Source organism: Panulirus ornatus, chromosome 3 (genome assembly GCF_036320965.1).
Source record: "Panulirus ornatus isolate Po-2019 chromosome 3, ASM3632096v1, whole genome shotgun sequence".
Lineage (NCBI taxonomy): Eukaryota > Metazoa > Arthropoda > Malacostraca > Decapoda > Palinuridae > Panulirus > Panulirus ornatus.
In genome coordinates, this window is record NC_092226.1 from 71,627,587 (window position 1) to 71,644,240 (window position 16,654).

The 16,654-nt window shown below is 41.3% G+C and overlaps 1 protein-coding gene across 5 annotated transcripts in view; it reads right to left on the reverse strand.

The window, feature by feature from the left end:
* Window positions 1-16,654, reverse strand: part of LOC139763392 (uncharacterized) — a 228,827-nt gene that overhangs the window by 73,196 nt on the left and 138,977 nt on the right. For all 5 annotated transcript variants that reach the window (XM_071689436.1, XM_071689427.1, XM_071689409.1 and 2 more), the window contains 3 exons: window positions 12,092-12,230; window positions 9,672-9,786; window positions 2,020-2,144 (listed from right to left, as the gene is read on the reverse strand). In XM_071689436.1, coding sequence (XP_071545537.1) covers window positions 2,020-2,144; window positions 9,672-9,786; window positions 12,092-12,230 — 379 coding nt within the window. The remainder of the gene's footprint in view (window positions 1-2,019; window positions 2,145-9,671; window positions 9,787-12,091; window positions 12,231-16,654) is intronic.

The following is a 16,654-nucleotide window of genomic DNA, read 5'->3' on the forward strand; positions in this document are numbered from 1 at the left end:
TGAACCCATTAACCTTACTCTTATTCACATTTACTCTCAACTTTCTCCTTTCGCACACTTTTCCAGAATCAATCGCCAATCTCTGCAGTTTCTCACCCAAATCAACCACCAGAGCTGTATTAGCAAACAACAACTGACTCTCTTCCGAAGCCCTCTCATCCACAACAGACTCCATACTCACCCCTCTCACCAATAGTCTTGCATTTACCTCCCTAACCACTCCATCCTAAACAAATTAAATAACCATGGGGACATCACACCCTGCCGCAAACTGACATTCACTGGGAACCAATCATTTTCCTCTCTCCCAACTGATATAAATGCCTTACATCCTTGGTAAAAACTTTTCACTGCTTCTAGCAACTTACCTCCCACAAAACGCTTCCACAAAGCATCTCTATCAACCCTGTCATATGCCTTCTCCAGATCCATAAATGCTACATACAAATCCATCTGTTTTTCTAGTATTTCTCTCATACATTCTTTAAAGGAAACACCTGATTCAAGCATCCTCTACCAATTCTGAAACCACACTGCTCTTCCCCAATTTGATGCTCTATACATGCCTTTACCCTCTCATTCAATACCCTACCATATAGTTTCCCAGGAATACTCAACAAGCTTATGGCTCTGTAGTTTGAACACTCACCTTTATCCCCTTTGCCTTTGTACTAATCACCTTCAAAGTCACCCCCTATCTTAATAAATTCCACTGCAATACCATCCAAACCCACTGCCTTGTTGGCTTTAATCATCCACAAGGCTTTCACTACCTCTTCTCTGTTTACCAAACCATTCTCCCTGACCCTCTCACTTTGCACACCACCACGACCAAAACACATTATATCTGCCATTCTATCATCAAACATTCTTTTTTCCTACCTGATTGCCTTTTCCCACATTTGTGAGGTAGTGCCAGGAACACGAAGAGAAAGGCTATATTCGCTCACATCCATCCTCTAGCTGTCATGTGTAAAGCACTAAAGCCACAGCTCCCAATCCACAACCACAAACCTTTCCATGGTTTCTACTGGCCACTTCACATGCTCTGGTTCAGTCTAAAGACAGCATGTCAACTCCTACACACCACAATGTTCCAGTCCACTCAATACTAACCACAATGTTCCAGTCCACTCAATACTAAGCATGCCTTTCATCCTCTCTTACCCTATCATTTTTTACTTGATCAACCCTCCTCACAAAACATATTGTCCTCAAACATTTGATTTCCAACACATTCACAATCCTCCCTACAATCTCATCTACAGCCCATACTTTGAATCTGTACATCATCAGGAAAACTATACCTTCAAACATACCCATTTTCACCCTTCCAGATAGTTTCCTCTTAATACATTCCTCATGACTCATGGACCTTGGCCCCCTCCTGTAACCTATGACCCGCTTCAACTCTCATGGTTCCTTTCACTGCCATGTCCACTCCCAGGTATATGAAACACTTCACTTCCTCGAAGTTTTCACCATTCAAACTCACACCCAAGCTAACCTTTCTCTCCCCACCGTTACAACTAATAACCTTGAACAGCATTTTCCACAAAAATATACATGCCATAATGAACTGCATTCTTCCATGAAACAAGGATTATCTTACCACAATGAACAGCATGAGCAAAACAATATTCTCCAATATGAATCTTGTGAAAAAACAGCAGAATAACATGACTCACCCACAAACAAACTTAATATAAGGAAATCACTCCATGTGCCTGTGAGTACAAGAAACTTGCCAAGAGGTTCATCAGGAAAATTAATTATCTTGTAAGTCAACACAGGTAATGATAAAGCATTCTTAGTCAGCATACCAATGGTACTGACTAGTGAATGCAGTACAACTTAGAGTGTCTTACTGGAAGTATATGAAAGTATATCAAATATTAATGAAAGATGGATATCTGCTTAACTCCAGTAATATGGCTTCTAAATTCAAGCTCTCAAAGTGCAATTACAAAAATCATGCATGTATAAGTATGTATAAAAAAAACTTTTTTGGTAACTTACATCTATGAGAGGAATCACATGCAGATGCTTGTGGCAGAAGTCACAGCTGAGGATAACAAACTGACCATGGGTATTGACGTGAGTCTTGAAGGCTTCAGCATCCACTGTGCGGTACTGACATTCCTCTGTATCCAAAAATGTTAATGATAATATCATGTAACATGGACGAACATCTATATTAATTTATTTATTTTGCTTTGTCGCTGTCTCCTGCATTTGCGAGGTAGCGCAAGGAAACAGACGAAAGAAAAGGCCCAACCCACCCCCACACACACGTATATACATACACGTCCACACACGCAAATATACATACCCATACATCTCAATGTACACATATATATACACACACAGACACGTACATATATACACATGCACACAATTCACACTGTCTGCCTTTATTCATTCCCATTGCCACCTCACCACACATGGAATAACATCCCCCTCATGTGTGCGAGGTAGCGCTAGGAAAAGACAACAAAGGCCCCATTCATTCACACTCAGTCTCTAGCTGTCATGCAATAATGTCCGAAACCACAGCTCCCTTTCCACATCCAGGCCCCACAGAACTTTCCATGGTTTACCCCAGACGCTTCACATGCCCCGATTCAATCCATTGACAGCACGTTGACCCCAGTATACCACATCGATCCAATTCACTCTATTCCTTGCCCGCCTTTCACCCTCCTGCATGTTCAGGCCCCGATCACTCAAAATCTTTCTCACTCCATCTTTCCACCTCCAATTTGGTCTCCCACTTCATGTAACATGGATGAATATTTATATATATTTATATATATTCATATATATGAATATATGAATATATATGAATATATATGAATCATGAGAAGAGTGGGAGGTGGGGTGATTAGAAAGGGTAGTGAGTGGTGGGATGAAGAAGTAAGATTATTAGGGAAAGAGAAGAGAGAGGCATTTGGACGATTTTTGCTGGGAAAAAATGCAATTGAGTGGGAGATGTATAAAAGAAAGAGACAGGAGGTCAAGAGAAAGAGGTGAAAAAGAGGGCAAATGAGAGTTGGGGTGAGAGAGTATCATTAAATTTTAGGGAGAATAAAAAGATGGGAGACCAAATTGGAGGTGGAAAGATGGAGTGAAAAAGATTTTGTGTGATTGGGGCCTGAATATGCAGGAGGGTGAAAGGAGGGCAAGGAATAGAGTGAATTGGAGCGATGTGGTATACCGGGGTTGACGTGCTGTCAGTGGATTGAATCAAGGCATGTGAAGCGTCTGGGGTAAACCATGGAAGGCTGTGTAGGTATGTATATTTGCGTGTGTGGACGTATGTATATACATGTGTATGGGGGTGGGTAGGGCCATTTCTTTCGTCTGTTTCCTTGCGCTGCCTCGCAAACGTGGGAGACAGAAAAAAAAAAAAAAATGTTCTGGAAGGAGGTAAATAAAGTGCGTAAGACAAGGGAGCAAATGGGAACTTCTGTGAAGGGTGCAAATGGGGAGGTGATAACAAGTAGTGGTGATATGAGAAGGAGATGGAGTGAGTATTTTGAAGGTTTGTTGAATGTGTTTGATGACAGAGTGGCAGATATAATGTGTTTTGGTCGAGGTGGTGTGCAAAGTGAGAGGGTTAGGGAAAATGATTTGGTAAACAGAGAAGAGGTAGTAAAAGCTTTGCGGAAGATGAAAGCCGGCAAGGCAGCAGGTTTGGATGGTATTGCAGTGGAATTTATTAAAAAAGGGGGTGACTGTATTGTTGACTGGTTGGTAAGGTTATTTACTGTATGTATGACTCATGGTGAGGTGCCTGAGGATTGGCGGAATGCGTGCATAGTGCCATTGTACAAAGGCAAAGGGGATAAGAGTGAGTGCTCAAATTACAGAGGTATAAGTTTGTTGAGTATTCCTGGTAAATTATATGGGAGGGTATTGATTGAGAGGGTGAAGGCATGTACAGAGCATCAGATTGGGGAAGAGCAGTGTGGTTTCAGAAGTGGTAGAGGATGTGTGGATCAGGGGTTTGCTTTGAAGAATGTATGTGAGAGATACTTAGAAAAGCAAATGGATTTGTATGTAGCATTTATGGATCTGGAGAAGGCATATGATAGAGTTGATAGAGATGCTCTGTGGAAGGTATTAAGAATATATGGTGTGGGAGGGAAGTTGTTAGAAGCAGTGAAAAGTTTTTATCGAGGATGTAAGGCATGTGTACGTGTAGGAAGAGAGGAAAGTGATTGGTTCTCAGTGAATGTAGGTTTGCGGCAGGGGTGTGTGATGTCTCCATGGTTGTTTAATTTGTTTATGGATGGGGTTGTTAGGGAGTTGAATGCAAGAGTTCTGGAAAGAGGGGCAAGTATGAAGTCTGTTGTGGATGAGAGAGCTTGGGAAGTGAGTCAGTTGTTGTTCGCTGATGATACAGCACTGGTGGCTGATTCATGTGAGAAACTGCAGAAGCTGGTGACTGAGTTTGGTAAAGTGTGTGAAAGAAGAAAGTTAAGAGTAAATGTGAATAAGAGCAAGGTTATTAGGTACAGTAGGGTTGAGGGTCAAGTCAATTGGGAGGTAAGGTTGAATGGAGAAAAACTGGAGGAAGTAAAGTGTTTTAGATATCTGGGAGTGGATCTGGCAGCGGATGGAACCATGGAAGCGGAAGTAAATCATAGGGTGGGGGAGGGGGCGAAAATTCTGGGAGCCTTGAAGAATGTGTGGAAGTCGAGAACATTATCTCGGAAAGCAAAAATGGGTATGTTTGAAGGAATAGTGGTTCCAACAATGTTGTACGCTTGCGAGGCGTGGGCTATGGATAGAGTTGTGCGCAGGAGGGTGGATGTGCTGGAAATGAGATGTTTGAGGACAATGTGTGGTGTGAGGTGGTTTGATCGAGTAAGTAATGTAAGGGTAAGAGAGATGTGTGGAAATAAAAAGAGCGTGGTTGAGAGAGCAGAAGAGGGTGTTTTGAAATGGTTTGGGCACATGGAGAGAATGAGTGAGGAAAGATTGACCAAGAGGATATATATGTTGGAGGTGGAGGGAACAAGGAGAAGTGGGAGACCAAATTGGAGGTGGAAAGATGGAGTGAAAAAGATTTTGTGTGATCGGGGCCTGAACATGCAGGAGGGTGAAAGGAGGGCAAGGAATAGAGTGAATTGGATCGATGTGGTATACCGGGGTTGACGTGTGGCCGTGTGTGTGTATACATTTGTGTATGGGGGTGGGTTGGGCCATTTCTTTCGTCTGTTTCCTTGCGCTACCTCGCAAACGCGGGAGACAGAAAAAAAAAAAAAATGATAATATGATAATAGTGGTTCCAACAATGTTATATGGCTGCAAGGCGTGGGCTATAGATAGAGTTGTGCGGAGGAGGGTGGATGTGCTGGAAATGAGATGTTTGAGGACAACATGTGGTGTGAGGTGGTTTGATCGTGTAAGTAATGAAAGGGTAAGAGAGATGTGTGGTAATAAAAAGAGTGTGGTTGAGAAAAAGCAGAAGAGGGTGTTTTGAAATGGTTTGGTCACATGGAGAGAATGAGGAAAGATCGACCAAGAGGATATATGTCTTAGAGGTGGAGGTAGCAAGGAGGAGTGGGAGACCAAATTGGAGGTGGAAGGATGGAGTGAAAAAGATTTTGAGTGATCGGGGCCTGAACATGCAGGAGAGTGAAAGGCGCGCAAGGAATAGAGTGAATTGGAACGATGTGGTATACTAGGGTTGATGTGCTGTCAATGGATTGAACCAGGCCATGTGAAGCATCTGGGGTAAACCATGGAAAGTTCTGTGGGGCCTGGATGTGGAAAGGGAGTTGTGGTTTTGGTGTATTATACATGACAGATAGAGACTGAGTGTGAACGAATGTGGCCTTTCTTGTCTTTTCCTAGTGCTACCTTGCACACATGCAAGGGGAGGGGGTTGTTATTTCATGTGTGGCAGGGTGGTGATGGGAATGAATAAAGGCAGACAGTATGAATCATATACATGGGTATATATGTATATGTCTGTGTGTATATTACATTGAGATGTATAGGTATGTATATGTGCGTGTGTGGACGTGTATGTATATTCATGTGTAAGTGGGTGGGTTGGGCCATTCTTTCGTCTCTTTCCTTGCGCTACCTCGCTAATGTGGGAGACAGCGAAAAAGTATAAAGTACGATAATTTACACTTTATTTATCTATTTTTCCATAAATGTCTGCCATTTCCCAAATTAGCGGGTAGTGCCAAGATCTGATGAAGACAAGCTGCATCTGCTCACATCCATTCTCTACCTGTCACATGCAATGAACCAAACCACAGCCACCTATCCACTATCAGGCCCTACAGACCTTTCCATGGTTTCCCCTGACTACCTTACATGCCCTGGTTTAGTCTACTGACAGAACATCACCCCTGTATACCATATCATTCTAATTCACTTGATCCAATGAACAATTTTCATTCTCTTTCATTGAAGTTCATGCAGTAAGATTTTTACATCTCCAGTTTGGTTTCCCCCTTCTCCTTTCCCCCTCCAATTTTGACATATATCCTCTTTGTCAACCTTGACTTGCTCATTTTCTCCATGTTCCAAACTATTACAGCACAACTTCAGCTCCCATAATTACACTCTTCATATCATCATGCATCTCTCCTACTGTTATAATAATTGCTCAATCAAACCACCAACCACCAAGTGCTGTCCTCCAACATTTGATTTTTAACACATCTTACTCTGCTTATAGCAACATCATTGGGACTACTATACCTTCAAACATACCCACTTTTGCCCTCCCAGATAAAAAACTCTCTATCCACACATTTCCCAACGCTTCAAGGACATTTGCCCCCTCACCTGTCCTAGGACTTACTTCTGCTTCCATGGATACATTCACTCCCTTGTCCTCTTCCAGTATCTAAAGCAATTTACTTCTTCCAAATTTCTCCATTCAAACTCAAACCCTAACCAACCTAGCTCTCTACCCTATTAAACCTAATAAACTTGCTTTCATTCAGATTTACTCTGATCTTCCTCCTTTCTCACATTCTTCCAAACTCAATTACCAACTTTTGCAGTTCTTCACTCTAATATGCCACTAGTACTAGTACTATCATCTGCAAACAGCAAATGACCCATTTCCCAGACCCAACTTCACTCCCCACATACTGCATTCTTGCTTTTCTCTCCAAGACCCTTGCATTTACTCTCCTCACCATCCCATCAATAAACAAATTCAACAGCCATGATGACATCAGACAACCCTGATGCAGACCAACCTGCACCTGGAACCATTCACTTTCCTCTTCCTACTCATACACATACCTTACACTCTTGATAAAAACTTCTCACTGCTTCTAGAAAGCTTCCCACATCATATTTTCATAAGACCTTCCACAAGGTATCTCTATCAACCTTCTCCTATGCTTTATCTAAATCCATCAATGCCCTCTTCTCTTTTTCTCAAAGTATTTCTTATGCACATTCTTCAAATCAAACAACAGACCTATTCATCCCACTACCACTCCTGAAACCACTTTCTTCCTAACCAGTCTGATACTATGTACATGCCTTCACCCTCTCAATCACCACTCTCCCATGCAACTTATCAGGTACACCAAACAAACTTATACCTCTGTAATTTGAATACTCACCTTTGTTCCCCTTACCTTCATGCAATAGCACTATACATACATTCTGCCAATCTTCCAACACCTCACCATGATCCATACATACAATGAAAAATCCTTACTAATCAACAACACTGTCACCCCTTTCATAAGAAATTTAACAGCAATACCATCCAATCCAGCTGCCTTGCCATGTTTCATCTTACATAAGGCTTTCATACTACACCATCTCTCTTCATCAAACCAATTTTCATGACTTTCTCACTTTGCACACCTCCATGACCCAAACACCCTATATCTGCCACTTTATCATCAAACGCATCAACAATCCTTCAAAATACTCAAACTTTATCCTCCCCTCATTACCATCTGTAACCACTTCCCCACTCACTGATGTTCCCATTTGTTTTCTTGTTATGCTAACACTATTAATCTCTTTCCAACACATCTTACTCTCCCTGAAGTTTACTGATATTCATTTTTCAACCTCTCTTGACCTTCCCACTTTCTCTTGTGTAACTCCCAATCATTTGCACTCCTTCCCTGTAAGTACTGCCCATACACCTCTCTTTCATTAGCAACTTAACTTTATCATCCCACCACTAACTACCCTTTCTCTCCTGCCCACCTTCTGCATGCCAACACTGTTTCCCTAAATATGTCTCCCACTCCCCTTCTTTTTTACTCTCAACTTTTATCATTCTACACCCAATCCCTCTGTATTTATTCAAATATATCTCCTTTCCAAGATAACTTACTTTCATCACCCTCTTCTCATTCATGTTGTTCCCTCTCTTCCAAAAATCACTCACAAATCTTCACCCTTACCTCCACTAGGTAATAGTCAAACACCCCATCAGCCACCTCTCTTAACACACTAACATCCAAGAGTCTCTCTTTGCATGCATATCAATTAGTATGTCATCCAATAATGCATATGTACTATCTTCCCTACTTACCCACTCAGGGATGTCCCTCTTCTTAACCCAGATATTCCCAATCACCAGTACTTTTTCAACATACAACTAAACGTGCAGTTTGCCATTTTCATTCACTTGAATGAGTACCCCATGCCCCCCAGTTATACCCTTCAACTGCCACATGTTAGATAAGTTTATCTGATGTAAGAAGCTATAAAATCTGAAGGTAATGGGAGAATCCGCCAGTTCTACATGCTATTTCTCTTCATGAGAGGTTTTTGCTGAGCATAACCTCCATATAAAGCGAAACATGGGCAATAACTGAATTATTTACTACATATCAAAAATAAAATTCAAATAACCTGTATTCTTCCTATCCGAAATGGCTGACTACCCTAAACATTTTGGATAACAGAAGTTTTACTGTAAGGAGGATGGGACAAAGTGAAAGATGGCCTCAATTATCAACAAGCAGGAATTAAGCTTCAGGATTCGGAGCATGAAAAGAACTCAGGAGTTAACATTTACTGTATCTTGTCACCATAGTCCAACAGTAAGAGAATTGTTAAGGAGGCAAACTGTCTGCTGGCAAATTTCATAAAAGCTTTTATGATAAGGAAATATCACCAAGCTGTTCATATCCTAAATAAGACCAAAAAAAGAAAATGCTTCTCAAGTCTGGTCACTCCACCTAAAGAAGCACAAACATATAATAATAAAGAGGGGTTCAAAAGAGGGAAACAAAGATGGCACCAAAATTAAGGAAGCTGAGCTACAGGGAAAAGTAAGAAGCTTAGAATTTGTCCATTTAGGAAGAGAGACGGGTGATGGGTGATCTGAACACAACAGCTATATATTTCAAACAGATCAATGACCTGAATAAAGAACAGTTCTTCGAGAAATGTAAGGGCCGGGCAACCTGACGGCAAAACATGAAATTAAGCAAGAAACATGTTAAAAAAGATGTAAAGGTACTCTTACAGTATCAAGAGTGGCGGATCAAAGGAAAAAGATGACTCAGAACATGGTAAATGAAGACAGCATGCAAGCTGTATAACAAAAGATAATGTTGAAGAGATGGGGTCTTACAGGAGTAAATCTCCCTCCCTATGCAACATAATAAAACACACACATACCCCAATATAATCAAAATATAACTTACGATAGTTGCATTTGTATGGTCGAACAAACTGATCAATTGGAGGGTTTGCTGGGGGATTAGACTGGATAGTTCCGACCTTGATGTAACGTGGCTCCTCATATGGATGGAAATTTTTCTGTAATAAAATCAATACTGATATTCATTTACTTATGTATGTAAGTATATATATATATATATATATTTATCTATTTATTTATTTTGCTTTGTCGCTGTCTCCCGCGTTAGCGAGGAAGCGCAAGGAAACAGATGAAAGAATGGCCCAACCCACCCACATACACATGTATATACATACACATCCACACACGCAAATATACATACCTATACATTCATGTGAGAAACTGCAGAAGCTGGTGACTGAGTTTGGTAAAGTGTATGGAAGAAGAAAGTTAAGAGTAAATGTGAATAAGAGCAAGGTTATTAGGTACAGTAGGGTTGAGGGTCAAGTCAATTGGGAGGTGAGTTTGAATGGAGAAAAACTGGAGGAAGTGAAGTGTTTTAGATATCTGGGAGTGGATCTGGCAGCGGATGAAACCATGGAAGCGGAAGTGGATCATAGGGTAGGGGAGGGGGCGAAAATTCTGGGGGCCTTGAAGAATGTGTGGAAGTCGAGAACATTATCTCGGAAAGCAAAAATGGGTATGTTTGAAGGAATAGTGATTCCAACAATGTTGTATGGTTGCGAGGCGTGGCCTATGGATAGAGTTGTGCGTAGGAGGATGGATGTGCTGGAAATGAGATGTCTGAGGACAGTGTGTGGTGTGAGGTGGTTTGATCGAGTGAGTAACGTAAGGGTAAGAGAGATGTGTGGAAATAAAAAGAGCGTGGTTGAGAGAGCAGAAGAGGGTGTTTTGAAGTGGTTTGGGCACATGGAGAGAATGAGTGAGGAAAGATTGACCAAGAGGATATATGTGTCGGAGGTGGAGGGAACGAGGAGAAGAGGGAGACCAAATTGGAGGTGGAAAGATGGAGTGAAAAAGATTTTGTGTGATCGGGGCCTGAACATGCAGGAGGGTGAAAGGAGGGCAAGGAATAGAGTGAATTGGAGCGATGTGGTATACCGGGGTTGACGTGCTGTCAGTGGATTGAATCAAGGCATGTGAAGCGTCTGGGGTAAACCATGGAAAGCTGTGTAGGTGTGTATATCTGCGTGTGTGGACGTATGTATATACATGTGTATGGGGGGGGGTGGGCCATTTCTTTCGTCTGTTTCCTTGCGCTACCTCGCAAACGCGGGAGACAGCGACAAAGTATAATAAAATAAAAAAAAATACATCTCAGTGTATACATAGATATACACACACAGACATATACATATATACACATGTACATGATTCATACTGTCTGCCTTTATTCATTCCCATTGCCAGCCCGCCACACATGGAATAACCAACCCCCTTCCCCCTCATGTGTGCAAGGTAGCACTAGGAAAGACAACAAAGGCCCCATTTGTTCACACTCAGTCACTAGTTATCATGTAATAATGCACCGAAAACACAGCTCCCTTTCCACATCCAGGCCCCACAATACTTTCCATGGTTTACCCCAGACGCTTCATATGCCCTGGTTCAATCCATTGACAGTACGTCAACCCCGGTATACTACATTGTTCCAATTCACTCTATTCCTTGCACACCTTTCACCCTCCTGCATGTTCAGGCCCCGATTGCTCTGAGAAAAAAAGAGGAGATACATGAATCACTCAGTGGGTGGTGGCTATCAGCTGAGCAGTTCACTCTTTATGTGTGAAGTTTCAGCCAGGCACTAAGCAGGGTCAGCACTTCATAAGAACCTGGTGCCATTACCTGATTGTGGAAAGGCCAGGGAACCACGCCAGACCTTCAAATTGTTTTTTGAAAACCAATGGGAAAACCATGTTATCAAGGCTAACTGCAAAGTGCCATCTCAGGATTTTCCATTAACATGAAAAAAGGGTTAAAAGTAAGATATGGATTTGGGTTAGGACCATAACCCCCGTACAAAATATGTTCCAACTGTTCAACTTACAATTCTTAATTTGTGACAGGTTGTCCTGGAACATAACTCCATCACAAGTCAAGACAGGTTTGCTTAATACATATTAAGTAACTTCAGCCATAAAAAAAACATGTATAGCACAAAAATCCCTGGGGATAGGGGAGAAAGAATACTTCCCATTTATTCCCTGCTTCTCACAGAAGGCGACTAAAAGGGAAGGGAGTGGGGGCTGGGAATCCTCCCCCTCTCATTTTTAGATTTCCAAAGGAGGGAACAGAGGAGGAGGGCCAAGTGAGGATATTCCCTTGGAGGCTCAGTCCTCTGCTCTTGACGCTACCTCGCTGATGCGGGAAGTGGCGAATAGTATGGAAGCACAAAAATGTAACATTCATTAAAAATTCAAACTAATACCATACCATTACTAACAATCAAAAATATAAGCTTACCAAATGAACACCCATGTAAATCTTGGTGAAGGCTCGATAAAGGCAATATTTACACTGGAACTGACAGTGGCTGTGTTCTGTAATAACATGGTCTACCAGAGCTGCTGGGGTTGACATTACCATAAGGCAGTAGCAGCACCTGTAAAAATATAAGATAACACATAATTATTTACTAACATGGTTCCTGTGAAAAAAATAAGATAACATAATTCTTACTAACATGGTTTTATATACCATTAATTCATAAAATTGTGAAGAAAAAGTTCAGAGTACGTTACTATTCATATCATATAAGAATTCTAATAAAGTTATCAATATACATTGAAACAAAACTTTTATTCTAATAACAATGGTCAATCATACCATGAAACCCAGCTACATGAAAAAGTTCTGACTCCAATTAACAATTCAGTATGAGAATACCTGCTTTCTCCAGCCAAAACAGATGAATGATCCAATATCTGGCAAGCTTGGGACTACTGCACTGCCAGATTTTAAAATTTTCAAACCTTTCTGTAAAATGCATAGGCTACCACTAAACATGTATTACAATACACATATTGATCTCTTTTCATTTATGATACTTTGTCGCTGTCTCCCGCGTTAGTGAGGTAGCAGACAAAAGAATGGCCCAACCCACCCACATACACATGTATATACAATACACATATATGCATGTTAATTGGGGTTAAAGGCCAGAGATGGGGAAAATGCTACAACCATATTGGATATCACATTTGCTGGTAGGTTTTCATGAAACATTATCTAAATGAAAAATGTTAAGTCTATGGTAAAGAGGTTTTAGGCTTACAGCATGCATAGAAATATCACTTGTCAAAGTGTCTATTTTTCACTGGCTATGACTCTAACTTACTGGAGGCCTTAATGGTGGTTTTTATTAAGTTAGGGAGAGGACTATGACACTATCTGTACAGAGTGATCTCTATTAACACAGCCTTGTATAACTGAATTCTTTAACAAGAGACATGAAAAAGTATTCAATGAGTCCTAAACAGACTCCACAATTGGTCTGGTACATGGTTAATAAACTTCAACCAGAGCAAATGTAATGAGGATGTGACAAAGTGAATTAACGCCTCAGTATGATTATTACCTAGCAGGAAATAAGCTTCAGGACTGGGTGTATGAGAAGGACTTCAAAGTCACCATCATCCCTAATATGTCACCTTCTTCTACATTAGTCATGGACACAAACAGTTCAAAGACAAATATGTAAACAGCTTTAAAGTATATGGATCAGGAAAGTTGTTTATATCTTATCATAAGGCTAAAAGTTACAAGAGTGTCACCACACTGAAAGAAACACAGAGAGCTCACAGAGAAGGTCCAAGAGGATGACAACTAAGATGGTAACAGAATTAAGAGAGCTGACTTACAAGAAAAGGCTAGAGGCTTTACATCTGCCTACCTTAGAAGAAAAAAGAGTGAGGGATGAAACTGATCACAACCTTTGAGTTTTCAATAACAGACTGATGACGTGGACAATAAACAGTTCTTCAAAGGATAGAGCAACCAAAGGACATAACAAACAATTTTTTTTTTTTTTTTTTTTTTTTTTTTGCCGCTGTCTCCCGCGTTTGCGAGGTAGCGCAAGGAAACAGACGAAAGAAATGGCCCAACCCACCCCCATACACATGTATATACACACGCAAATATACATACCTACACAGCTTTCCATGGTTTACCCCAGACGCTTCACATGCCTTGATTCAATCCACTGACAGCACGTCAACCCCGGTATACCACATCGTTCCAATTCACTCTATTCCTTGCCCTCCTTTCACCCTCCTGCATGTTCAGGCCCCGATCACACAAAATCTTTTTCACTCCATCTTTCCACCTCCAATTTGGTCTCCCTCTTCTCCTCGTTCCCTCCACCTCCGACACATATATCCTCTTGGTCAATCTTTCCTCACTCATTCTCTCCATGTGCCCGAACCATTTCAAAACACCCTCTTCTGCTCTCTCAACCACGCTCTTTTTATTTCCACACATCTCTCTTACCCTTACGTTACTTACTCGATCAAACCACCTCACACCACACATTGTCCTCAAACATCTCATTTCCAGCACATCCATCCTCCTGCGCACAACTCTATCCATAGCCCACGCCTCGCAACCATACAACATTGTTGGAACCACTATTCCTTCAAACATACCCATTTTTGCTTTCCGAGATAATGTTCTCGACTTCCACACATTCTTCAAGGCTCCCAGAATTTTCGCCCCCTCCCCTACCCTATGATCCACTTCTGCTTCCATGGTTCCATCCGCTGCCAGATCCACTCCCAGATATCTAAAACACTTCACTTCCTCCAGTTTTTCTCCATTCAAACTCGCCTCCCAATTGACTTGACCCTCAACCCTACTGTACCTAATAACCTTGCTCTTATTCACATTTACTCTTAACTTTCTTCTTTCACACACTTTACCAAACTCAGTCACCAGCTTCTGCAGTTTCTCACATGAATCAGCCACCAGCGCTGTATCATCAGCGAACAACAACTAACTCACTTCCCAAGCTCTCTCATCCCCAACAGACTTCATACTTGCCCCTCTTTCCAAAACTCTTGCATTCACCTCCCTAACCACCCCATCCATAAACAAATTAAACAACCATGGAGACATCACACACCCCTGCCGCAAACCTACATTCACTGAGAACCAATCACTTTCCTCTCTTCCTACACGTACACATGCAATTATGCAAGAAAATTGTCAAAAGGAAAAAAAATTCAAAGAGTACTTTTAGAGCATGACTGGTGGATGAATGTAAGAGAATGACAAAGAACATGGTTAATGAAGATAGCATACATAAATCTTAGAAGTTGCATGACAGCAGAAAATGCTTAAGAGAAGGGGCCCCTTGAGAGTAAAACCCCCTTCCCATACAGTAAGAATAGGTAATTATACAATACACAGTTGCAAAAAACCATTTTACTTCCCAAGCGCCCTTATCCCCTACAGACCACATACTCACCCCACTCTCCATGACTCTTACATCTACCGCCCTCAACAAGCCATCATTAACAAATTGAACAGCCATCGTGACATCACATACCCCTGCCAGAGACCAACCTCTACTAGGAACCACTCACTCTCCTCTCTTCCAACATAATACATCTTACACCCTTGATTAAAACTTTTCACTGTTTCTAGCTACTTTCCTCCCACACCATATATTCATAGCACCTTCCACAAAACATCTCTATCAACTTATACCTTCTCTAGATCCATAAATGCCATATACAAACCATGTTTCTATCTATCTATATCTCTGACATCTGTTCCAATTGGAACTCCCTTAAAGGGGTGGTCACAGCAAACAGAGTCTCCATAACTAAAGAACTCCATTGCAGCTTCTTAACCTTTAGGGCCTCACCTTTAACAGGTCACTGGCAGAGGGCAAATCTAGCACACTGTTTGCAAAGGCTCCTATCAAATGCCCCTAATGACTACTTCTATCTAATGCTCCTACCTAATGTTTCTACCTAATAATCCTGCCTAAATTTTCCTACCTACAACTTTTATCTACTGCTCCTACCACTTTGCCAAAAGGCAGGGCTAGTGCATAGTGCTCACTGCAGAAAAATCTAGTGACAAAGAATGAACTGGTGAGTGAAGTGTTGTCAAGTGTTACAGATAACAAAGAAAGATAGTATGCTTGCGGACAGAATAAAAGAAGTCCACATGTTAGTGAGGCAGAAAGAAAAGATAGCTACCTGGGGCAGAGGAGTGCAACTTGACAACCACTATAGAGCTGGCTCAATAAGCAAATGTCACTAACCCTTCTGATACACAGGCGGGTAGTACTAGTAATATATTTCCCTGGTCTTTGGCTGCCTACCAACTACTATTACCATCTGTTCCTCTAAGTATTCCTCGCACACATTCTTTAAAAAAAAACACATCCTCCACCACTTCAGAAACAATACTGTCCCTCCCCAATCTGATGCTCTTTACATGCCTTCAACTTTTCAATCACCACTCTCCCATACAACTTACCATGCAAACCTAACAAGCATATACCTCTGTTGTTTGAACACTTACCCTAGTCCCCCTGGCCTTTATACATTCACTCTGCTAATCGCATCTCTTCCTGATCCATACATATAATGAAAATCCAAGTGAACCAATTAACACAGTCACTCCTTTCTTAAAAAATTCAGCTGCAATACATCCACTCAAGCCACTTTGCCACATCTCATTTTATACAAGGCTTTCACCACCTCTTCTCTCTTCAGCAATCCACTCTCCTTGACTCTCAATTCACACCACCCTGACCCAAAGACCCTTCACATACTCCCCTGTCATCAAACACAACACCTTTAGGAGTCTTTAAAATACTCACTCCATCTCCTCTTCACATCATAATTATCAATTACCACTTCCCAGTTTGCCGCTTTCATAGATGTTTCCATTTGCTCTTGTTTTTCTTTTCAGACTATTGATCTTCAAAAACATCCTCATATTTTCCCTGAAGTTTACCAATACTCACTGTCCCTAACTCTCAGCTGCCCTATTTTCAACCCCTGCACCATC